General features: G+C 44.6%; 1 protein-coding gene across 6 annotated transcripts in view; it reads left to right on the forward strand.

The window, feature by feature from the left end:
* Positions 1–24,136, forward strand: part of PFKFB2 (6-phosphofructo-2-kinase/fructose-2,6-biphosphatase 2) — a 223,717-nt gene that overhangs the window by 47,243 nt on the left and 152,338 nt on the right. For all 6 annotated transcript variants that reach the window (XM_069633224.1, XM_069633228.1, XM_069633227.1 and 3 more), the window contains exons 3-7: positions 5,036–5,161; positions 6,450–6,546; positions 7,095–7,161; positions 7,252–7,326; positions 12,893–12,949. In XM_069633224.1, the coding sequence (XP_069489325.1) occupies positions 5,036–5,161; positions 6,450–6,546; positions 7,095–7,161; positions 7,252–7,326; positions 12,893–12,949 (422 nt within the window). The remainder of the gene's footprint in view (positions 1–5,035; positions 5,162–6,449; positions 6,547–7,094; positions 7,162–7,251; positions 7,327–12,892; positions 12,950–24,136) is intronic.

Here is a 24,136-nt window from a genome sequence, read left to right on the forward strand (position 1 = left end):
GAATTGCGTGCGGTTTGCCATGCGAGAAGGTGGTTGTGTGAGTTAAGTATGCAAAAATGTGAGCTTTTGGGTTAGTGGGTTATATGTCAGTTAGTCCTCATAATTCTTGTTCTATGTATCCGGTTGTCCTATGGAGTTGGCATAGTCTTTCTTTTTCCTGTCCATCTAATTCTTAGGAGTGATGGCGTGGCAAGTTCCCAGCTGTTATTTCCGACCTGTATGTACCAAGTTGAGGCGTGCATTGTCCCCCACTCTGGTATTGGTGCTGTATTTTTACAATCACCCACTCCCTCCTTATACATTTCCTGTCAGTGATCAATTGCTGTCTGTGTTTACTTTGTAGGCTAAGGTGTTATTGACATATCACCCTTACCCTGCCATCCCAATCTCTCTGTGACAGTTCTTTGGTATGATTCTAGCTTATCCATCTTTCAATTAGTAAGTTCATATGCTGTAGATTGTTCTTCCCTTACTTCAGTTGATGGGGGCGGTAGCTTAGGGAGATGGGGATGATCGGTTTCCTCTCTCAGCATTATTTCAGCTGTGTATGTGCCTCCCTAGTTATGGGGTGAAGTGCCAAGATTTGAGGAGTTTTCTGAATAGGTCATCTCTTTTTGTTACGTATGTTCTTTGGTAGCTCGTTCCAGGTTTTTGGGGGGAGGTGAGGGAAAGAGGATTCTCCGAATTTTCTTTTTGTTATATGGTTTTGGTTCAAACGAATGTCACTGCTGGATCTGAGTGGCCTTGTTGGGCGGTGTATGTTTATTTTTTCTCTTAGGAAATCTGCGCCTTGGCCGCGGATTGCTCTCTGCGTTATGCACATTGATGTGAACTTGATCCGCTGTTTTATTGGTAGCCAGTGTAGTATTTTCAGCGCTGGTGCGATGTGTTCTCTTTGAGGTAGTTTGAGGAGCAGTCTGGCTGCCGCATTTTGTATGCGTTGGAGTTTTTTTAGAAGTCTTTCTGGCATGCCCAGATATAGGCTATTGGCATAGTCTACTCTGGACATGACGAGAGCGATGACGGTGAGTCTTTTTTTGGCAAATGACAGGAATGGTAGGATCCTTTTTTACTGCTCGCAGGAGAAAGAAGCATTTCTTAATTAGAGCATTTGCTAGTGGCTCTATAGTAAGTTCGTTGTCCATCAGGACTCTCAGGTTTTTTACAGTTGGCAATGGGGCTGGAGTGGTATCAAGTTCTGTTGGCCTTGGGATGCAGTGGTTGTCTCCTCCGTTTTTTGTGATGATCATTATTGCTGTTTTGCCTGGGTTGAGTTTGAGGTAGTTCTGGTTCATCCAGTTGTAGATTTCACAAAGGCAGATCTCTAACGTTGTTTTCTTCTTCTGTGTCTTGTATTTTGTAGACTATTTGTCTGTCGTCAGCGTAGTTGTAACAGGTGAGGCCGTGTCTTTTTAATGATCTTGATTAGTTAAGAAAGGTAGATGTTGAATAATAGCGGGGAGAAGGATGATCCTTGTGGTACTCCACATGAGGATTGGGTTGGATTTTAAAGGTTTATCCATATGATTTCTGTTCTGTTTGTTAGGAAGGATTGGATCCATATTAAGGTCGGTAGTTTCAATTTCAGAACAGGGTCGTAGAAACTGGGACGAAGAAACTCCTAATTGATATCATTATTTATGCAACCGGATCATTTCCCTTTAATTCAGAATGCCCCATTCACTGGAACAAGTCCGGAGGAAGGAGAACAAAGAGGGGGAGAGCAATGACTGTAGACGTAAGCGGAGGGAGGCACCAACCTATGCAACACCTGGAGACAAAAGGTACGAGGAAGCGCGCAAGATTCAAAATTGCTGGAGACTCCAGACTTGGGCTGGATACATAGCACGTGATCCGCAGAAGATAGAAGCCCAGGAAGAGGTGGTGGCAAGACTACAGAGGGAAGTATGTGGAGGACAGCTGATCCGTATACTTCGCCAATACCACCGGCAAGAGAAGGTGATTGTGTGCTGGCGTGCAGCTGAGCACCGCACCTGTATAGCGAAGCAGATGAAGGAGCGGAGACAGATGCCAAAGAAGAGAATGCGCTGGCGGCACAAGAACAGAGACAGTACTCCTGCGGAGGAAGGCTTCCAAGTATTTTTCCCTGCAAGAACCAAGGTAACGGGGCGAACAGGAAGCCAGGGAAGATTCAATGCAATAGTTATACAGCACGGTTAACTGGTCACAGTTAGAAGCTATGAAACTAACTTAACTTTGAAACCAAGTAACTATAGAGTTTGTGAATTAAGAGAAAATATTGTTTAGGAGTTGAACAAAGTAAGAGAAAACCAATGCATAAAAATACCCTTGGAAAAGAGGGAAAAATAACTTCTTATACAATGCAGCAATACTAATAAAGAGAAAAGAAAAGACGAATCTAAGTTCCGAGGAACTAGGCAATTGAGCCCGATACAAAGCCCAATTGACCAAGATAATTGGAACCGTTATTATCCAAGAGAGCATATCAAAGTAAAATGACTTGTCAAGAAGACGCTGAGGTCCTGAGCCAAGAACGTAGCGCTAAGAAGGACCCCCCCACACGGGAGCACCAGGAAAAACTCAATAACACAATTGAGGAGTTCAAGATCTGATCAGAGAAGTCACAAAAGACTTTGCGGATTGGATATTAAACACTGGTACTCGAGGTACCCTCAGGAGAAGGGAGTCATTCTCCCAATCTAAGTTATTTTTCATAAGTGGCAGGGTCAGTTAGGATAGTTTTTGGACAGCTGACTTATTTCTTTGGGACACTCGCAGCTAACAAACAAGCACCTTAGTTAGTAACATAGGTAGAGACCACCCATAGCGATAAGAAATGTAGGCCTTCCAGTGTTAGTAAAATATCATACATCGCGTCATCTGAGAGTCTGTATCCTTCTTCTGACTTGCCACACATCTCATCCTCCTGCAGACCCTCCACACCTGAAAAGGGATATTGAAGCTCTTACATTGCAACATCATTGTTCTCACACTTGCAAATGGAAAGCCTACAGGATTGGTCCAGACCATCAAACGCAGACATAGAATTTCCTTATTAATAACAACAATACAGTACCTTCCCCTTTTCACATGCCTGAATTCCTAGCGAGTCACTCAATTATGAATATCAGGTTTCCCAGGATCCTTCGAAATTACAAACCTAAAATAGATAGAAAGCAAACACAGTAAATACCTCCTAGTACTCAATACCAACAGCTAAGCACCGTGCACCACAGCCCATTTACCCTATTCACCATTGTCTTCTACCACATTTACATTACATGCATGCTGCGCCCCAATACCTGGCAGCACCCATCCCACTGCACTAACCACTGAAGAGCCACAGAGAGCTTTTTGCACAGCCCACAACACATGTTCTCATATCGCCCCCACTGCCCCCCAATTTACAGACCATTGTTTATTCCAGGAAAGGCAGCTAATTGATCTTGTCCCCCTGCCCCCATCCAGGGATATGACTTCCAGGTGTCCCCAGCACCTAGAAGCATATGGCACAAAGGACTGCTATGTACAACCTCCACCCATATCCAGCTCTGGTTTTGCACTTGCCCTTCTGTTAACTCCTAGTAACCCTCTCTTATGTGACATTGTCACTATGGATGGGCTGGGCGGGGTTGTAGGGATCGAAATTAAGATGTGCTAAGCAGGAGCTAAAAGCAACTCCTGGATATCCATTATTAACCAGTGACCAGAAGCTACCACTGGGGAACCGGAGCGAGTACATAGTGTTCCGCAAATCTAACTTCCACATAAGATACAACACATATCCCTTTATCCATTGTTTAGGACCCCTTATGCTTTAAGTGTCGAATACATTTATCCTAAGGCTCATTTATAGATTGTACCACATGCACAGAGTTAAATCTACACAGGTGCGTTTCCTTGGCATCAGTTGGCATGGGGTGCCAAAAGTAGCTCCTGGTAGCTGTTGGGACCAAGTTAATAATGCGTTTTATAGGTCAGAAGCCGGGGCTAAATAGCTCCCAGCTCCCCTCAATATCAAACCCCCGGGTGGGACCCTGGAGATCCATGGACCAGGGACTGCTACGCACACTGTGATGCTCTTGCTGGAGGTGTTATTTGGGCGGGGGGAGAGAACCAACAGACTCCACCCCAATCCCCAGCCAGGACTGAAACCCTGCCCTTTGGCTCACAACCGTAAATTGTAGTGTTCATTGAAGTAGCAGAGCAATACCTGAATTGAAGAATCACACTTGTGGTTCCCACATTATAGGGCTTGTTTTCCTCCTATTTTGGCAGGTTTGTGGAGCAACCTGTGAAGCATAGCTTTCCCGCAAGCAGAGGCTCACAGAGCATGGCGTGGTTCACACCAGAGGACTTGACACTTCACCACAGGTGTAGGATCCTGAACTGTGTACCCAATGTCAAATACAAACTCTGGGCATTGCCAGGATCCAGCTTCCAGTTGCCATGACTCTAATCCTTAACCCTACAATTACAGTCGAGAAGTGTATAAAATAAATCTTGATCAGACCAGGCATGTGGGAGATGGGAGTGGATGGTGAATACCTAAAGGGGCTGGGAGAGCGCAAGAAAGTCAGAGTATCTAAAGTACCAGGACTGGGTCGGAGGCAGAGGAGAGGCCCCATAACCATTGTGACAAAACCAAAAGGGGGCACACTAGCCTCCAGACCCATATGCCATTACGTCACCAAAGTGGCCGAAGTTGTGCTATGTAAGACAACTTTAATTATAAAACTGAAAGTCAAATGTTTAGACCTGGAAAATATGAGCCTCGTTTATTTCCCTGTGCAATAATATTTGAGTTTGTTGCAACCATAGGATTTTTTTTTATTTTTTAAATCAATCGACATGTCTGTGTTGGGTAGCTGCTCAACGCTGCATGCATTATTGCTGTACTGAATTGCACAAAACCGCAAACTTGTTTTCCTTGTTGACTGTGGTGAAAGCTGCAGGTCAGATGTTGTCCAAATAATTATTTGCCTGTGAAATGGCTTTTATGTCCCTTGTCGCCTTTTTTCAATGTTTACTAGTTTATTTTGCTTTTATGCAGCTTGGGCATCCTACATGACGAACTCCCCCACCCTCATTGTAATGACCGGTCTGCCCGCCAGAGGGAAAACCTACATGTCCAAGAAGTTGACCCGCTACCTGAACTGGATTGGTGTGCCAACGAAAGGTATTTGTATTTATTTGAAGAGCAGGGATGTCAAGTTCAACCAGAAATGACTTAGAATAGCACAGATCTGTTGGAGGCATTCCCCTAAGGGGTGCCTGTACAATAGCACGGCAGCATAAACAAGTGGTGAACAAAGTGGACCACAGAGCAGGGACACAACAGAACAAAAGATAAAGGAAATCAGTGACTTATAAAGGAAACTCTCTCAGGTGGTGTAGGGGGCAAGTGCTTCAAACTGAAGAGGAGTACTGTACACATACATAGAATTACATGATTAAGTGGCACTGGAGGGAGTTGTGGGGTCCAGTAGAGGAGATGGGTTGATAAGGTGTGAGGACTCGCACCTTGCGCAAGTAAGTGAGGTTTAAGCCAAGCTTTGGAGAGATCGACAGTCAGATTGGCTTTGATTGTGATGGACAGTGTGTTCCAATGGAGCAAACGAGTAGGGAGCAATGTGAGTAAGGAGTAAAAGTAGGTATTTGGTTCCAGGAACACCAGTGACCATTGGCTGAGAGTCAACGTCCATGTGCAGCATGTATATTGGCTGTACATATCCGTGCTTTTGCTACATTTATTCCCCTTCCCCATGTGCCTCCTCCCGTTTCTGCTCCTTTCAGCTCCTAGCCCCTCTACACTGGAACTCCCTACCTCGCTCCATCCGCTCCATCCCCACCTTTTCCTCCTTCCGTTCTTCCTTGAAATCTTTCCTTCTCCATTCTCCTCCCTGCTACCGTTACCCCCTCATCTCTCTCTCTCTCTCTTCCCTCACTTCTTCCCCTATTTACCTCTCCCTACCAGCTCCTTTTTCCCCCCTCTACCTTACCTCTCCATCCTTACCTCTTCATCCTAACGCCCTCTCTGTTCCCTCCTCCTTCCCTTACTTACCCTCACAGGTTAATTGCCCTAACTACTGTTTTATTGGTTTGATTAATGTCTTGTAAATTGCTTCTTCTGTTATACATTTCTATGTATCTTGTTGTTCTAATGTAAAGCGCTTTGGATTAAAGTGCTTTATAAGCACAATAAATACAAATACAAACACATTTATAATGTCCATGCAATACAATGACACAAAATCTTTGTTTTCATATTGCTGCAACTTAGTAAGACCTGAGACCAAGCATTTCATGTAAGACTGTAACTTCGAAAAATTGCAGTTCAGGAACCTGCCATTTCTCATACTCCACAGGTTGTGATGTTTCCCTACTGCTCTTTTGCCCCATCCACCCCCCCCCATGCCACAGTGTATCCCCAAATTGAATTTTTTCAAATCTTTTCGCCCCTCCAGTTTTCAATTTGGGAATGTATCGCCGTGAAGCTGTAAGATCGTATAAGTCCTATGACTTCTTCCGCCATGACAACGAGGAAGCCATGAGAATCCGAAAGTAAGTCTGTCAGCATCCCCTGTTCATGGAAAACTTTAGAGTGACATCATCCTATTGAGCATTGTTGTTAAGTCATTTCTGTCTTGAAGGCAGATAAGATTTGCATGCATAAGGAAGGAGATATAGTCTTCTGGATAAAGCTGTTGGCTCTGCAACCAGGAGACCAGATTTCTAATTCAGGCTTGTCAACCAGACTGAATTCTGCGTGTCTAGGACAATTACTTTGCCCATGTGCTCCGGTTCCTATTCTGCAAAGACTCGAAGATCTTGCTTTGTAACGTATAGGAGGAAAGATCAGTTCTGTAAATGTCCGGATTTCCTTTATCATTTCTGAATTCAGACTGTTTCCATGTGCTCTTATTTTTGGCATATGAAGGATCACGCAACGAAAAAGAAAGCATTAGAACCTGGGTACCCCTGTTTCTCAGTTGACCACTTTACCACTCACTACCCCATATCGGCTCCCATTTTGTCTCCCACAACTCTGTAGAAAGTTTTGACATAGCTACTCGTGGGCCACTGGTGATTAATGCTCTCTCTTTTGGTAGACAGTGTGCCTTGGTAGCCTTGCAAGATGCGAAAACGTACATGATGGAGGAAGGCGGGCAAATAGCTGTAAGCAATAATTTTCCAGTTTTTACTTTAATTCTTCCCGTACTTTCCACGCTTTACGGAGAATGTTTTTCATTTGTGTCTATTGTGCAGGTGTTTGATGCAACCAACACGACTCGTGAGCGAAGGGACCTGATCCTAAGCTTTGCCAAGGAGAGCGCTTTCAAGGTGGGTCTTTATGGCGCACTGGAAGGTTACCTGAGCCAAGTTGGCCAGTGCTACAGTAGGACTTCTTTAATTCCAGGTTACCCCCATTAGGCTGTCCTCCACTAATACATGTGTTTTACAGATTTCCCACTTTAACAAATTCAACAGATATTGTAACAACTAAAGTTTGTCAAGCACACTGCACACATTATTGGTTAGTAATTTTGATCTCCAGACAAGTAACAACAAGGGTGGCCACTGCTCCACCTTCCAATAAGAATGCATGTAATTGGTAGTCGTTTTTGACTTGCAGTGTGACCTCTGGCATAAGATTCTAAAACCACAAAGAAGAGAATATAAATGTTCTGCTAGAGAGCTTAAGGGACATTTTTCTTGCATCATGAAGTCTGGATCCAGCAATGTGTTTTAATTTTTTTCATCATTCCTGTTGGCAAGGCCAAGAGACATCCAATTTCCCCTTATACCCCAGAATCCATAACAGGGTTGACAGAATCTGTGCTCGTTAGCATGGGATAAGCACTCGCCTCACGTGAGGCCAGTCTGTACTTCTCGTGTACAAATTCTGCAAGGCTGACTCAGCTGTTCATCCTTCCAAGGTCAATAAATTGGGTAATAAGTCCAATCATTACAGTGCTCATAAATGTGAGGAATCTAATGTGAAGCTCAATGGGCTAGTCTAATATTATCCTTCGTATCCTAGCATCTGTTCACACATTTTGTTTTAAGTTCCTTGCACGTGTGTGTAATATATATATATATATATATATATATATATATATATATATCACTGATAAAACTTGAATTAAGGTGTAGTTAAATTGAGCCAATTTAACACTCCAAACCTTTTAAATTAAGCAGATCTGGTAAGTTATGACCAGCTTAACTCAGCAAGCTCGTGTTGATGTCCCCCATAATGACATGCCCCCCCCAATGCAATTTTGTATGTCATTGTAATTCCCATCTCTTATAATATGTATGTGCGCATGGGCTTTGCAATGGGAATGTGCAGTTAAGCTGGTCATAACGTCCCATATCTGCTGAATTTCAACAGTTTTGTTGTTTAAAACAGCTCAATTTAACTGAACGTCAATTAAAGATTTTTCAGTGAATTTTAAGGGTTTTACTGTACCATATATGGAGTCGTCACTGTTTTCCCAGTGGTAATCTACTCCCATGTGGCCAGGGAACGGCAGACGCTACCCGATACTGACTTTGGTGGCGGCTATATTAGGGAAGATCACATAAGGGGTCGGGCAGACAACCTCTGGGGAGATGTCATTGCTTCATCGGATGAGACATGGTATCCCCTATTTTTCCTTGAGGATAACTCGCCCCTACCTAATACTCTCATGGCATATTGTCATGTCTCCTCATCCGCCTATGAAGGGTAGTGAAAATCTTTTACCAAGATGCATCCATAGGCCAAACTCCCAACTCTAATCTGCCTGGTAAAACCTATGAATATGGTTTCTCCAGTTTCACCTAACAATCTTCCAGGACTGACTTGCCCTTGAAAACCATTAAGAAAATGTATCCAAGTTTACCGTGCAAATTGTCAAGAATGGACCTCCTTTCCCAGAATTGCCAAAATATTGGGACGAGGAAAAGGAACCGAGCAATGCAGAGCGAAGAAATCAACAAGCCCAAGGAGCGAGCTATTTGTTACACACACGCAGAAAGGAAATGTTAAGAGCAGAAGCAGAGAGTTGAGGGGTGCTGCTGGGTGGAGAGAGCGCTGCGCCTCCCTGTGTGGATCGAGAGACTGAAAATCTGGTACTGGTTTGTTGGAGTCAGCCGGCTCGAGTGCCAAGAAGAAAGAAGCTGCTATGAGAAGAGGCCATGCTGAGGGACCACCAGGAGCCGATGATGGACTCCTGGTCGTTCGCCGGTGTTAGAAACCAGCATCTTACTCACCGGAGCCTAGAACAAAGCAGACAAGCCCAGTGAAAGCCATGAAAGATGGGTAAGGCAAGAGGAAGTGGTTTTGAGAAGGAAAGAACAGAAAGACCGTCACCCACTGGTTGTGGAAGAAACCAGGGATACCAACAAGAACGGGTGAGACCGTCCGGAGACAGCTGGGACATCGGAGCATATCAGCTGCCATAGTAAAGGCAAGCAATTGTAAATCAAGAAACCGAGAGAACGCGAAAGAGCTTATTGTTAAAAGGGGAAATGAACTGTGAGTGAAAACCTTACAGGTATGTGAATGTGTACAGTGCAGCTATATGGGAAACTGGCACAGGATAATATATAAAGCAGATACATTATCCATCATAGTAAATGTACAGGTTTTGGAGAGGGCCGAGAGCCCGTATGAACAGAAGCTCTGGCAGGAGAGTATACCAGGCAGTTACAAGAAATGTGTTCACCGGGAGTAAAAAGGTTCCGAGTAGAAATATCAGGACTGAGGATATGATTGTTAACCAAGAAAGAAGCAGCCAAACACTTGCAGGATAGTATACCAGGTATTCTGAAAGAGACAAAAGTAGAAAACCAGACACTTGTTTTCCACCATTGTGGCTTTTCAAGAAAGGCACAAGGAATTGTTACTTGTGAAATTATCAGAAAGTAAACATGAATCCGGGGGAAGAGACACCTCTGGAGCAAGGATCCTTATCCTTGATGAACTTTTGTTTTGGAGCGATTTATTCATCCCTTTTAAACACTTTTCTAAACCACCCAAAACAAAAGACATTACCATCTTAGTTTAGTGTGAGGGTCAAAATAGAACTTTGGACACAGCGCAGTTTTTGTTTCGGTCATTCCTCTTAGAGCAGGGTGCAAGGGGCATTTTCCAAACCCCTTTCATTTTCAATAAAAGTCTCTAACCAAAATTATAACTCACTCGTGTCCGAGTTTTATTATTCCTGATTCCTCACACTGTTTCTTTTCATGGACCACTAGCCATGGCCTCGGCCGTGTCCACTCTACATGTTCTCCCAATATGTTTCTTTTGGAACCACTTGGCCGTGTCCACTATACATGTCTTTCCGGCCCACTAGCCTCGCCTTCAACCATAGCCAATATGTTTCTTCTGGACCCACTAGGTAGCCACAGCCTATGGCCGTGGCCAGTATACCTGTCTTTCAGGCCCACTAGCCACGGCCTTTGGCCCAGGCCATTGTGCAAGGACTTTGGCCATGCCCACTCTATATTTTAAAACGCTAACGGGCCACTAGTCGTGGCCTTTGGCTATTGCCTTTGCCTTTGGCCTTGTCCACTGTACATGTTCCCCCAATATGTTTCTTTTGGACCCACTAGCTAGCCACAGCATTTGGCTGTGGCCAGTATGCATGTCTTTCGGGCCCACTACCCAGGGCCTTTGGGCCTGCCCAGTGAGCACAACCTTCATGCGTACTGGCCGGGGCCATATTGGCGCCCCTTGACATGTTGCCCAATAGGTTACCGCACAATCACTGTAGCTCTAAAAGTAGTCATCTTTTTTTTTTTTTTTGTCTTTTTTTTTTCTTTCTTAAAGGGAAAAAAAGTTTCCCCCATAACCATAGTTATATTAGCAGTGGACTACAAATAACCCTGAATATTTCAGAATTATTCATGGTTTTTATATGTGTGACACACTTTCATTCCCAACCCTGTTTTCCCCTGTTAACCCCAAATATGTTTATGTTGATGTTAAAGGACATTTGTACCGCGCACTATCACCACCGAAGTGTTCCCCTGGCGCTCTGGCGGCTCTGAAAAAGGGGAGGAGAGGGGGTGTGTTAGTGGGAATAAGCTGGAAAAGTGCAAGAGAGCAGTGATGTGCTGTTGGCAGCCTCAGCCCGGTGGGTCCGTCGGCTGGGCTTGGGGTGTTTTACGGTCCGTAGTCGTCGTGTGCTGTTGTGCAAGTCTGTGTGGTTTGTTTTGTTGTTGCATTCTTGTGAAGTTTGTGCGGATTGCTGCATTTTAGGCTTGTGGTTGTGTTTGGTTAGAGTTTGAGAGGTGTATGCAGAGGGATGGAATTGTTAGTTGGTTGGTTGGTTAGTTGGCATTGCTGTCCATTGCAATTATGGGAATCCATCTATGTGCGGTACATGCTGACATTTACATTTCTATCCAAATGCAACGCGAGCTAAAGTTTAAAATTCTAAGTGTGGTTCATGTTAAGAATAACAATTCTATCTAGGTGCGGCGCAAGTTAAAGTTCAGAATTCCATACGAGTGTGGCACATGCTAACAGTCACACTTCCATCTGGATGCGACGCAGGCTAGGGTACAGAATTCCATGCGAGTGTGGCACATGCTAACAATCACATTTCCATCTAGATGCGGTGCAAGCTAAAGTTAAGAATCGTGAGTGTGGCAAATGCTAACAGTCCCATTTCTTTCTAGGTGCGACTCATGCCAAAGTTAAGAATTCCATACGACGCGAGCTAGGGTTCAGAATCCTGAGTGTGGCACATGCTAACAATCACATTTCTTTCTAGATGCGACACGACCTAAAGTTCCGTTCCCTACATGTGTAGCACTAGCATATGCATCACAAGGCAGCATTTACAATCCATTTACAGTGGTCACAGGTCTTCCTAAGTATGTATTATTGAAATCTATGGCAGTCTACGCTATGGAAGGTAAGGTAGAGTGACAGGGGCTGTCGATGGCGACGGCATGTCGATGGGAAGCTCTTCTCAGGAATCTAGAACGGTATACACTAACCCCGAGAACCCTTCACCCGTGATACGCTGGCACCCAGGGAAAGGTTCTCTCAAGGCATGAGCACAACTGGACACCCTCCATATGCAAGGACTCTCAGTCAGAAAGGCCATCTAGGTGTGGTACATGCTAACGTTAACAATCCTGTGTAGCTGCGGAGCAGACTAAGTCAAGAATTCCATCTAGGTGTGGTATGTGCTTACATTGGCGAGTAGTTAGGTTAGTATGTAATGCAGGCAACATGTACAGTTCAGTCAGCCTTGAGTAGATTTAGGCTGCTGGTCATAAATCTCTGTAAGTATGCATGATGTGAAGCTATGGCAATCCACAAATTTGAAAGGTAAGATAGAGTGGCATGGGCTTTTGGAGTAGAGTAATTGCTCTACACCCCACCCATGCCACACTTTTTGTTGGTGTCTGTTGACTTCTGGCTTCATTGGCTTCCCCTGCTGACATCTGCAGACACATCTTGGGGCCATCCTTTGCCTCGGAGTCCTTCGTCGCAGGGCTGCCGGGCAGAGGGCTGCCCTTGGATGTCCTTGATGTGGGGTATGGGGACCTATCCGGATGGAGTGGGCGTGTTGGGAGTTGGGCAGAAGGAGAGGGACCACGCGCCGAGTGCGCTATGGTGCTTTTAAGCACCTTTGCAATATTAAATTGCAGGGTTTGGGGAGGTGGGGGTCAGGAGACTCCTTACCTTTGGCCTGGGTCACAGCAAATATGCGAAAGCATTCGAGCTCTGTAGGAAATGCCTTTGTTCTTAAAGCTTGTGAAAGATTGAGACTTAATTGTGATTTAGCAAAATGTTGTTGCTTGGATTCTGTTCAGGCCAAGGTGTAATGTTTATTATTTTTCCATTTCTTCTGCTCTTACAGCCCATTTATATGGTGCTTTTTATTTCCCCCTTTTTTAGGTGTTTTTTGTGGAGTCGGTTTGCGACGATCCGGAGGTGATCGCTTCAAATATTATGGTTTGTATAGTCACATTTGTATCGTCTTGTCTTAAGTATTGCATGTAATTATCCCACGTGGAAACATTTTGTTTAAAAAAGTATGATTTAGGATATGTTTGGAAAAGGTCACAATCTTTTACATTGACTTTGTGAGAAACATTTCAAAAATAGCACTGGGAGTTTTATTCTTTTGAGTGAGTACTGACTTGGATAGTGCATGTTTTATTTTTTATTTTCTGTATTTATGGAGTCTAAGGAAAGGGTAGATTTACCTTCCAAACGCCTTGTTGATTTTTCACTGTCTCTCCCTTTTCTGTGAGAATCCTTCGAGGCCCCATTTCGTGTTCACTCTGAAATCATCCCTTAATTGTACTCTCTAAAGCTCTCCCAAAACTCCCTTTATTCACTTAATACGCACCTGACCAGTATTCCCATTTGTATAGCTGTGATTAGTTTTTAATGCATTTGTTTCAATATAAAAAATAATTTGTTGTATTTGTTTCTACAAAACGTTTGTTAAAAGTAATGTTTTACTATGTTACCAATCAAAGGGCTGATCTAATTGACCTTCTTAATGCAGCTATGAATGAATAAGGAACAACTCCTGTGTAGGCTTCGATCAAGCACGTCTACTAAGCATGTGCCTGGTAAGGGATGCCCAGTCCACACCAGCACTGAAGTTGTTACAGGAAGCAACATGTTCTTTCTTACTACGCTCTGTGGGATAGAATCTGAAGCTAAGCTAAAAGGCAGGGGCGGTGAGAACGCTGGATGCTGCCAAACCTGCTTGACAAACATTTTGTCGGAGCTGGACTTCTACTGTGGCATGTGAGGACAATGGTGTCCTTCAGATGTCTTGATGGGCGTGGCCTTGCAAGCCCTGGGTGTCATGTTGGATGTTCATTACCCTCTCCAGGAGTGGTCATCTTTGCGTATCCTAAGTTATTAGATGTAAAGGCACGACCCAAAGTGGAACTAAGGATGATTGCAATTGGTTTACTTTCTCAGATGGATTTTACGTTCCGATGTAGGTATTTAATTACAGTACATCAAAAGCATTCAGGAGTTAATTTTGTTTCCCTACCATTGGACATGAATCATTGAATAAGAGCAACATGATCGAGTTTTCATCCAAACATCCATTACGCTAAATGAATGTTATAAGATATAATGCTGGGAGACGAAGGGCAGGCAGTGTGCTACAATGCACAACAAGGAACGTTTGATGAAACATAATGGTATTTGGCTGAATCATTTGAATTCAATCTACACATTAGCAAAATACATGTTTCAGCGCTTGTGAACATATTCTGCACAGGCCTTTGTGATTAACCGTAAGGATCCCTCACTAAACCCCTGCCTAAATCTCCTCCCATGTGGCCAGGGAAAGACGGACGCTTCCAGATCCTGAACTTGGGGCTGGTGTTGTGCAGAAGGATCACCTGGGAGGAGTAAGGGCGTAGCATAGGGGAATAAGAGGACTCGGTGGGGTGAGACATGGTATTCTCTTCCTCCAGGGAGGACATCTCCCCACTGCCATTACAATCTTTTTTTTCACAATTTGAACCTCTTAAAGTGGGTAAAACAATCCTAAACACCTAGACTTTGGGAGAAATAAAAACCCTTCTAAAACCCTAAAGACTTATAAAGGTAGAAGCACGCCTAACGCCCAAAGGTACAGTGAAAGGAAGTCAGTGAATCATACCAATTCAAACTCTAAAGAACTTTATTTGTCTATACAATCAAGTCTTGTGATTTATCCTTATGATATTCCTTTAAAGAATATCACGGAGAACAGAACGGAGTTTGAGAATGGAACTCAAGCTAGAAAATGTTACTTTATTTGGGAGTTCAAGTCCCATAATTCCTGAAGTACTGGGATGAAGAAGAGGGCTAAAGAGGAACAATGCTGCAGAAGTGTGATCTACTTGTTAGTGGAAATGACCCGCAGCTGAGGGAGACTGAGAGGGAAGGCCCTCTCAGGTGCAGATTGCAGGGCATTAGTGAGCAGGGAGAGCAGTGTGAAGCGTGTGAGCAGCCGAAGCAGAAATTGAAGGAGAGAGAAGACGTCGGAACCACAGTCAAGCAGAAAACAGTAGCCGGTCCTCGGAGCGTCTTTGCCTCCAGAAGCCTTAAGCGCAGAGGCTGCACAGCGGGAAGCTTATAGTGACCCCCGGAGTGCTCACGTGCTCGATACAGGCATTTGTAAAGTAACAAACGGTTGTGCATGAGTGGAAGTAATATTGAAGGCAATTTTGAATACCGAACTATCAGGAAACGGCGAGAACCTTATTATTCAAAACTAATTAACTGTAACTTTAAGTATGTGAGTTTGTTGAGAACTTAGCAACAAGGTGGAACTATTATTAGAACTTAATGCAGACAACCATTGCCCAAGCCAAATGAAAGTGAAGCCACACAATTTAACACCAACAGATATTGTCAAAGGCAGGTGGGGACTAAAGAAAGGTCCAAAGGTTGTGAAACTTGTTGGCCATATTTGAAGAAGCATATAATCAAAGCTGGTTCAAACCCACATTGCCAAAGCCAGGGATGAAGCAGAATAAGACCTTCTCCTTGTCTGTGTTTGGTTACTCGTGCAATGGGGAACCAAGAGTGGCAAGAAGGCTGCCCTTCTGGTAAAGGTTATTCGGAAGGAGAGGAGCATAACTTGCTCATGTTTTGGAAAGTGCAAAATAGTACTAAAGAGCACCAATGTGAATCTTGTTTTCCCCGAAGTACTGCTAAAGGTCTGATGTTGTACAGTAATGAACATTGTGTAGCTGTCGTAAGCTGATCTGAACCACAGAGACACTTGCTGTTTATGATCACTATTTAGGCAGGTGAGTATACAATAATGGCAAACCATTGAAGTAGTAGGCCTGGCATGGGAGTAAAGTAGGTAGAAGTTGATGAAGTGCTAAAAAAAAGTGGTGCTAACAAGTTACCTTTGTCAGACCTATGGTGTTGAAGACATAACTGTATAAAACTGCTACAGAAGAGTTATATTCCTTCCGAAATAATCAGTTGTTGCAAAGCATCCTGTAAAGTGGTGTTAAAAAGTTATTCTGAAAGACTTTCATTGCTGAACAAAGAACTGTATAAAACTAATGCAAAAGTGATATATATCTTCAGAAATAATAAGTTGTGGCAAAACATCCTGACAAAGACAATTTATGTTGCGGTTGACAAACTAATAAAATATTCTGTGAAGAAAATGTGCAATCTACCTATGGCAAGAGGAAGAGAAAAAAACCTTTTTGTAGAACCACTAGAGTGTTGGAATTTTCTGTTGGCACCCCCAAGAACTGTGTGGGAACCTTCTGTTGCCAAGTAGGAGTCACGATAAACTGTGTTGGAACATTGATGCTAACTAGGTTTTTCTTGTTTCTCTTGGAACTGTGGAGCAGAAGCCTGCTTGAATCTTTGCACGTCTAATACACCCAGATTATAAGGAGAGACTGTTGCTATATTGGGAATGTAACTGTTATAATTTTGAAGCCTTTAACTGCCATGCATTAAGTTATTGAGTTACTTTGTGTATAAGTGCGAGGGGCAGATATCCTTTGTTAGAGTGTTTCCTTTCGTTTATTTTAGGCAGGATAATCCTCACCAGGTTAGGGATAGTGAGGCGTATATCCAAACTTTTTATCTAATAAAATGTCGTCTTTTGAAAAACCTTCACAAAGTTGTCTGCCTCACATTTCTGACCCTCACACCTTCGTCTGGAATATCTCCTCTAGTGCTAGTAATCGCCCTATAGCGAGCGGGCTTGGAGGAAGGCTGTGGCGCACTGCAACTTTGCATTAGCTAAACAGACATGCTTATGCTGTAGGCAAGAAGGGTGGCAAACTCTGAGGAACGTTTTAAAATAGGAATGTTTTTATGCACTTTTGTAGTAGTTTTGTTGACTTGAATGCAAGTCTAGGCTGGAGGAGATCAGTTGATCTGTAGTTTGGCTCTGATAGAATGCCGCTTTTGTTGCTGGCGTGGAGAAGAGAGCGACTTCTTGGTTTAGGAAGACCTTATTTTCTTTTGCGTGTCCTCGCTACTAAAGTAGCTCTGCGAGTTTTTGCAGTCCACAGCGTTCAGTTTTCTATACGCCTCTTGAGGCTCACGTGTGCTTTTATCTGTATTAACGCGCAGGGTCAGACAAGTTCTTCAGTGTATCTCGTTCTGGATTAACCACACAACTTCAGTCTAAAATCTACTTTTGCTGCCCTCTCTACAAATCTGTTTTCTTTACGTTGATATGACGGATGGTTCCTTAGGATAGGAGCTTACTGTTCCCTTTCTTCAGCAACCTCTATATTTGATTGACAAACCTGAGGATAATGGAATTCTACTGGGGAGTCTGTCATTATTTGTGTGGGGTCCGCGCCACTAAATCCAGCAAAGGTGGAATCAGGTTTGTTTGCAAACAGTTTTACCTGAATGGACAAGGAAACCCACAGGCATCCATGTCCCGAAAATGAGGCGTTGGTGCACAAAAACATTGGGGTTTTTGTTGGGTTTTTACACAATAGTTAATGCCAGGAAATACTTTTCTAACTGTGCACCCTCTAACCTTGAGGAGGGGTGGCCTTCTAGTACCACGTTGGGCCTGTACAACTCCACTCAACCCAACAAAGTGGCATAATCTCCTCCTATGGCAGATCTTTCCATCATGCTTAACTGGACCTGATCTGGAAACCTGTACCCACATGGTCCTCATTCCGTGTCTCAGTCTTGTCTTCCTTAGTGATGTGTCATGGGCGTGTCAACGCCCCGGTTAAAGATGATTCGTCATAGCCACAGAGCCTTATTGGTTTCTTAAAATGTGCAAGCCAATCACGATCATTGATAACTAGCACCCCATCATCTCCCCGATAAGGCTTTTCCCATGGCATATATACATTATATGATATGATAGATTATTTATAACGCGCTTAATCCACAGAGGTTTATAAGCGTGGACCCGGGGATTGAACCTGTGTTGCTCCATGTCGTCTTGTTTCAAAGGCAAGCATGTTGCCCCTGAGCTATCCTCCCGAGACCATCCAGGGGCCCTATATAAAATACTGATTGGTTCTACAGTTAAAGTACTGGTGTTACTCTATAGTCCTGGTAAGAATAATTCTAGAATTTTGATCTTGTTACACTGCAAATATGAGATGACCTTTAGCAAGATAGGAGCCTATGTGTAGTGACATCTTGATTTGGTGTGTTTTGTAGTTTGATTCACTCACCTCTCGGCACAGAAAATGCCCACATAGACCGTATTCCTCCACATGTTACAGTCTCCATCAGCATTGCATCGGCTTGAGGAAACCTGATTGGAAAGCACATTGATAAAAATGTTTGTTGTGATCTTGTTTTAATTATCTTGTTGCACCAAGTATCTTGGTTTTCAAAAGATGCCAATCAACCTCTTCAGAGCGCCCTGAAGTAATCCATTCACAGTGTGGCAAACCCGAAGAAGCACTCGAAGTACTCGGACCACTGACTGGCATGTTTCAAGGGTCTTTTTATTCAGTGTATATGAAAGGCCAATTTCGAGTTATCTCTGAGGGATGTTCCCAATCTAGATACTAAAACTAATGGTGCTTGTGAAACAAAACAGTCCTTAGTCCAAAGTCCTATGCAAGTAATCTGGCCCTACCACTTGGAAAACAGAACTAAAAAGAGAGGCTCGAGCAATAGCCTCTATCGTAGGCCTTCTGCCTGACACAATCACTTGGATGGCTTTTAGTTAGATTCAGTTCACAGATTTCTTGCAGACTTTGCTGATCAAAAGAACATATCCTCTGTGTGGTTCCCTCTTAACACAGTTCTCTTTATAACATTTTGGGACCCATAGACTCCCAGAGGTCCTGCAGCCTTCTGGCACATTTGTGTTCTCTCTGTCAATGTAATTCATATAGGGCGCTTGCCCGCTCTGATTTCTCAGGCTCCCGTAACCTAGTCCGCTTTCCCTTCCTTGATGCAAAGTGTTTGTATCCCCTTCATTTTGACTCACATAGGGTGCTTGCCCATTCAGGGTTCTCACCTTCTCTGCTCTCCCAGGCTGAATGCAAAGTGTTCGTACCTCTGTCGTTCTGATTCACAGGGGTGCTTGCCCGCTCTGGTTTCTCAGGTTCCCATAACCATGTCGGCTTTCCCTTCCTTGATTTCAGGTGTTCGTACCTCTGTCGTTCTGATTCACATGGGCGCTTGCCCACTCTGCATTCTCAGGTTCTAGTAACCTTGTCAGCTCTCCCAGCCTTAATTCAAAGTGTTTGTACCGTTCAGTGCTAATCTCTTTGTGGGAGAGTTTACTTCCTGTTTGCTGCTTGTCTCTGCCGCTTATGTCCTTCTGGTGTAGATCTCAGGGATCCGGGCTCTCGCCCGGCAATCTGGTCTCTGCTACGGTTATCGGGGCCCCAGGCTCACCAGGGCTTCTCTGTGGTTGCACTATCGGAGGAAACGGTGCTTCCCCATCGCGGACTCTCCCCCAACCTCTGCTTCTTGGTCGGACGGGACGGCAACTGTCCGGCTAGCGTTTGGTTCATCCTCCACGCTCCCGCAGGCTCCACGGTTGAGCGTGGCCTAACCCTCCAGGACATCTCCTTTCCAAAGGCTTGTCTCTGCATAGGAATCACTCTCCTCCCCTCTCACAGTTCCTCTTGTGTTTATGTACGTCATCACCACAAAAGAGGGTGTATTGTTCTTTGACTGGGGCGGCCAGGCGACAACCAGTATGGCCTGAAGCCAATGAGATGGAAGTAAGGTTACTGGTTGGTGTAGTCAAAATAGGAGGAAAAAATAGTTTTTCCAAGTCCCATGTAGGCAGACCATATTCTGGACTGGGAATCTCTGTCCCCAAGATGGAAGTCACTGGCAGTGAGACCCCACATGCCCAGACCTCGGGGAGGCTCTTCGGTGCGGGCTCCCCTCCCTAGCCCCATTGGGGGTGGTTCCCCTCTGGGGAGAAGGAACGAGTTGACCAGATTCGTCAACCATGAAAAGACCGTCCATTCGGGTGCAACGAGTCCTTTCCTGTCTGGTAGTCTGTAATGTTGCGCTCCTCCATCATAGACCAACTAGAATAGTTCAGTTTTTAGGAGAGTGCTTTAATATTGGTAGTTTGGTGCAAACTAGAGCTCTGGTTTTGTGCATGCCAGATTCTGGGGCCCTGGACTCGGTAACCTGACCCAAGCTTTTAGTGTGTGAAATGCATTGGTAGAACAGATGAGAGGCTTCCAATTGAAGGTTTCTGACTGTATTGTTGTGTGGAGGCAATATATGCAAGTATTAGGGCCTTTCCGCTATACGTAGAAGACCGACAGCGGAGCGCTTTTAAGGCTGCTTTCACATAGGCCAATTGCACAATTTTACGCAGAGTCTAGCTCCTTGATTCTGTATTCGAAGCATCTAGCTCCTGTGTTTCTGTAGAAATAAACTAATGGTTTGTATGTCATAAAGTGATCATGTTTGAGGATTTCTTTTATTTATTTGGCAATATAGCTGGGCAGCTGGTGGAGCCTCTAGTTCCACAAGCTTGGCTAATCAAAAAATGGTTGCTTCCCATTTAGCCCACATTACACACCGATTTGTCTTAGGTTTGTATATTTGGGGCTATGTGGTGTGCATGACAAAAACATTTGACTTGTGGTTGCTTTTTTAAAGAATAGCAATTGAGTTGCACTTTTTGGCGTTCTGCATAAACTATATTTCTACCAACGTGTTCTGTTTCATTACCAACAGTGTCAGTGGAAGGTGCTGCAAATAACAGGGAACAAATCTGCAAGACCAGCTCTGTGTGTTATGCTTGACCTTGTGCTGACCTCACACACTTGAGCCAGTAGCACTTTGAACCTCCTGTTTTTATTTTGATGTCAGTAAAGCTTTACAAATGTATAACCGTAACCCCCACCCCCTTCCCCCAGTAAATAGCAAAGATTTATAACTCCAATGAAAGATCTCCTTCCCATGAGTAAGCTCCGCAGTGTAAGTGATCTGCTTCTAGGCACTAGGAACTAACATGCTAATGTGAATAACATGAGGGTTTTTGAGCCTGAGCTCTAAAATTGCAAATAACCTGCCATCTTTTCTTTCTTGTGTTCAGGCATAACCAGTAATTCCGCATTTACAAACCTAAGAGCACAACTATAAGGCCTTCCTAAAGGCAGAGAGGGGCTTGTGTATGGGACGGTGGTCATTAAAATGCACTTTCGAGCATCCTACTAACATTTATGACACAAAAGGAGATCTTTGCACTTTCAAAGACTTCTATATAATGCCGGCTAGGTCGCAGTGTTAGTGCCGCCGTAGTGATCTAGTACCGGCTAGGACAGTGTTAGTGCTAGCTAGGCCACAGTGATCTAGTGTCGGCGAGGCCGCAGTGTTAGTGTCGGCGAGGCCGCAGTGATTTAGTGCCGGCTAGGACGCAGTGATTTAGTGCCGGCTAGGCCACAATGATCTAGTGCCGGCTAGGACGCAGTGTTAATGCTGGCTAGGCCGCAGTGATCTAGTGCCGGCTAGGATGCAGTGTTAGCGCTGGCTAGGCCGCAGTGATCTCGTACCGGCTAAGACGCATTGATCACCTGCTGGTATTATTGTGAATTTACAAAACAATTCCCAGAAATGTGCAGTTGTCACCAGCTACAACAGGTTCCGGCTGGTAGACGCCAAAGCAAGAACTTGACAAACTGGCTCATGGCGCAAACGCCCACTGTTTACCCCAAAATGAAACTCTTAATACACTCGGACAGGATTTTCAAAGTATCCAAAGAAAACTGAATAGCCAGTGTTGCTGTCTGTATTGGAATGCATGTCATTTTACGTGAGATTGAAGGGGAATGTTTGAAGTTTTATTCTTCATAAAGTTCTTTTCACAGAAGTGCTTATTTTTCTAATCCGCTTCTTGGCACGAGGGATGGACACCGCTGGAGTTAACATGTAGCCCCAGTGTCCCTTTCATTTAAGGCCTGTTTTTGATTCGGAAACCATTAGGAAATTATTTGCACATGTATTAAAATAGCGACTTTCTTTTGAGTTTGTTGCTCTATTATTGGTGGTTTAACTTCAACGATTTATGAAGTTATGTTATGTTCATTGGCTTTTATACTTCGCATATCGCCACAAACCTTGTCCGCATGGGCGAACTGTTACCCCGCCCAGGGTGTAAAGCAGACCTTGGTCTGTAGGGTGAAAAGGAAACTTGGGTCCGGAGGGGGGGTGGGGCGGGGTTCTGTTAAGCAGGAAAGGGTAAAGAGGGAGAAAGTCAGAATGAAACGGACATAGGTTACAGCAAAAAAGGGAAAGACAGCATGAGTTTGAGTGGTCGCAACATGAGGTTGAGTGGTTATTTCTGGGATGCCTGTGTAGTAGTGTGGGGTTTAGGAGGGAGAGATATAACATGAGGTTGAGTGTTCGTTATTGCTGGGATGCCTGTATAGTAGTATGGGTTTCAGGAGGGAGAGATATAACATGAGGTTGAGTGGTTATTGCTGGGATGCCTGTATAGTAGTATGGGTTTCAGGAGGGAGAGATATAACATGAGGTTGAGTGTTCGTTATTCCTGGGATGCCTGTATAGTAGTATGGGTTTCAGGAGGGAGAGATATAACATGAGGTTGAGTGTTCGTTATTCCTGGGATGCCTGTGTAGTAGTATGGGGTTTAGGAGGGAGAGACATGAGGTGAGTGATTTGTGATGAATGCGATGGAGTCATCACAGATTCCCGTTGGTAACCTCCTCCCATGTGGCCAGGGAACGGCAGCCGCTTCCTGATCCTGACGCTGAGGGGTGGCTATATGAGGGAAGATCTCATAGGAGGAGACAACTACTGGGGAAATGTCATGACTTTATTGAATGAGGCATGGTGTCCTCCATTTGCCCATGGGAAAGACCCCCTGATACTCACTACCCTAAGGGCCTATTTGTCATAATCAAGGGTTTCAGGTTTCTGGCTCACCTGTTTGATCTTGGATGCCTTCTTTTGAATGGGGGTGGTTTTCTCTTTCTTTTTTGTGGTGTGGATGTCAAAGAGGAATGGGCGGGCCTCCCCTGACGCCAGTCTGCCTTCTCAGTAGGAGGCAGGTTACCACCCGGGGCCACTGCCTGTAGCGGATATGTCCAAACGGATCCGTTCAAGCACAGCGGTTAGGTTCCAGGGCGGACTCAAGGATGGGAACCAGGAAGGGCACAAGGCAGCCGTTCAGACGTCCGAAGGCAGAGAGAGAAGAACTGGCATGTAAGATTTTGGGATATCCCGCGGTGAAAGCAAGGTAGCAGTCCAAGTGGCTTCCAGGAAGGAAGGGAGCACTTGGCAAGCGAGGAGCAGCGGAGGAAGGGAAGTGTAAGGAAGGAAGGAATGAAAAGACCCTTGGGGGCACTTTAAGAAAGGAATAAGCAAGTTGCGCTGAGCACCAGTACACGGAGCCTTGAGACGCGCCATCTCGAGTAAAAGCAGAACTTTTCTAAGAACGCTGTGCACGGGGTCTGGGAGACTGGACTGCTGAATCCAGATCACTAATGACATTGGCCATGTTGGAAGGAATAATGGATGCCGCAAGGTGCTAGTGAAGTGACCAGGTCGTCCAGAAGGGGCCGACCCGACTATTCATGACAGCATGCCCCCTTCTAAACTTTGTTCCCCCAGGTTTGCCCGGATGTAGTCTATGGAATCGTCTGAGTTAGTGGGAGCATTGATGTTGGTCCTGGGTTCCCACGACCGTTCACTGGGTGGATAGCCCTTCCAATCTACCAAATACTGCAGACATCCTCGCTTATAGCGGGAGTCACACATCCTGGTGACTTTGTATTCAATCTGGTCATTAACTAGGACTGGAGGAGGGCAAAACATTGCTTTAGTGGAATGATGGTAGTGTTTCAATAGTGAAGAATGAAAGACCCGATGTATCCTTTTGCATGTTGCTGGAAGACGTAGTTTGTAGGCTACGGGGTTGATGATCTTGGTTACAAGAAATGGGCCGTAGAAACGAGGTGCCAGTTTATTGGATCGTAGGTGCCTGGGTAGATAAAGGGAAGACAACCAGACCTTGGGCCTCATCACGACTTCGGCGGTAACCCTTAAGTCCAGCGGTAGCGCTATTACCGCCGGATTTAAGGGTCTGCCGAATCAGGGCTTTGGCGGATTTCACCCCAGCTCTGAGCTGGGGGGAAATCCGCCAAAAATTTGCGCTATTACCGCCGGCGGTAAATCCACAGGCGGTATTAGCGC

The sequence above is a fragment of the Ambystoma mexicanum genome, chromosome 13 (assembly GCF_040938575.1).
Source record: "Ambystoma mexicanum isolate Mex_15411 chromosome 13, UKY_AmexF1_1, whole genome shotgun sequence".
Lineage (NCBI taxonomy): Eukaryota > Metazoa > Chordata > Amphibia > Caudata > Ambystomatidae > Ambystoma > Ambystoma mexicanum.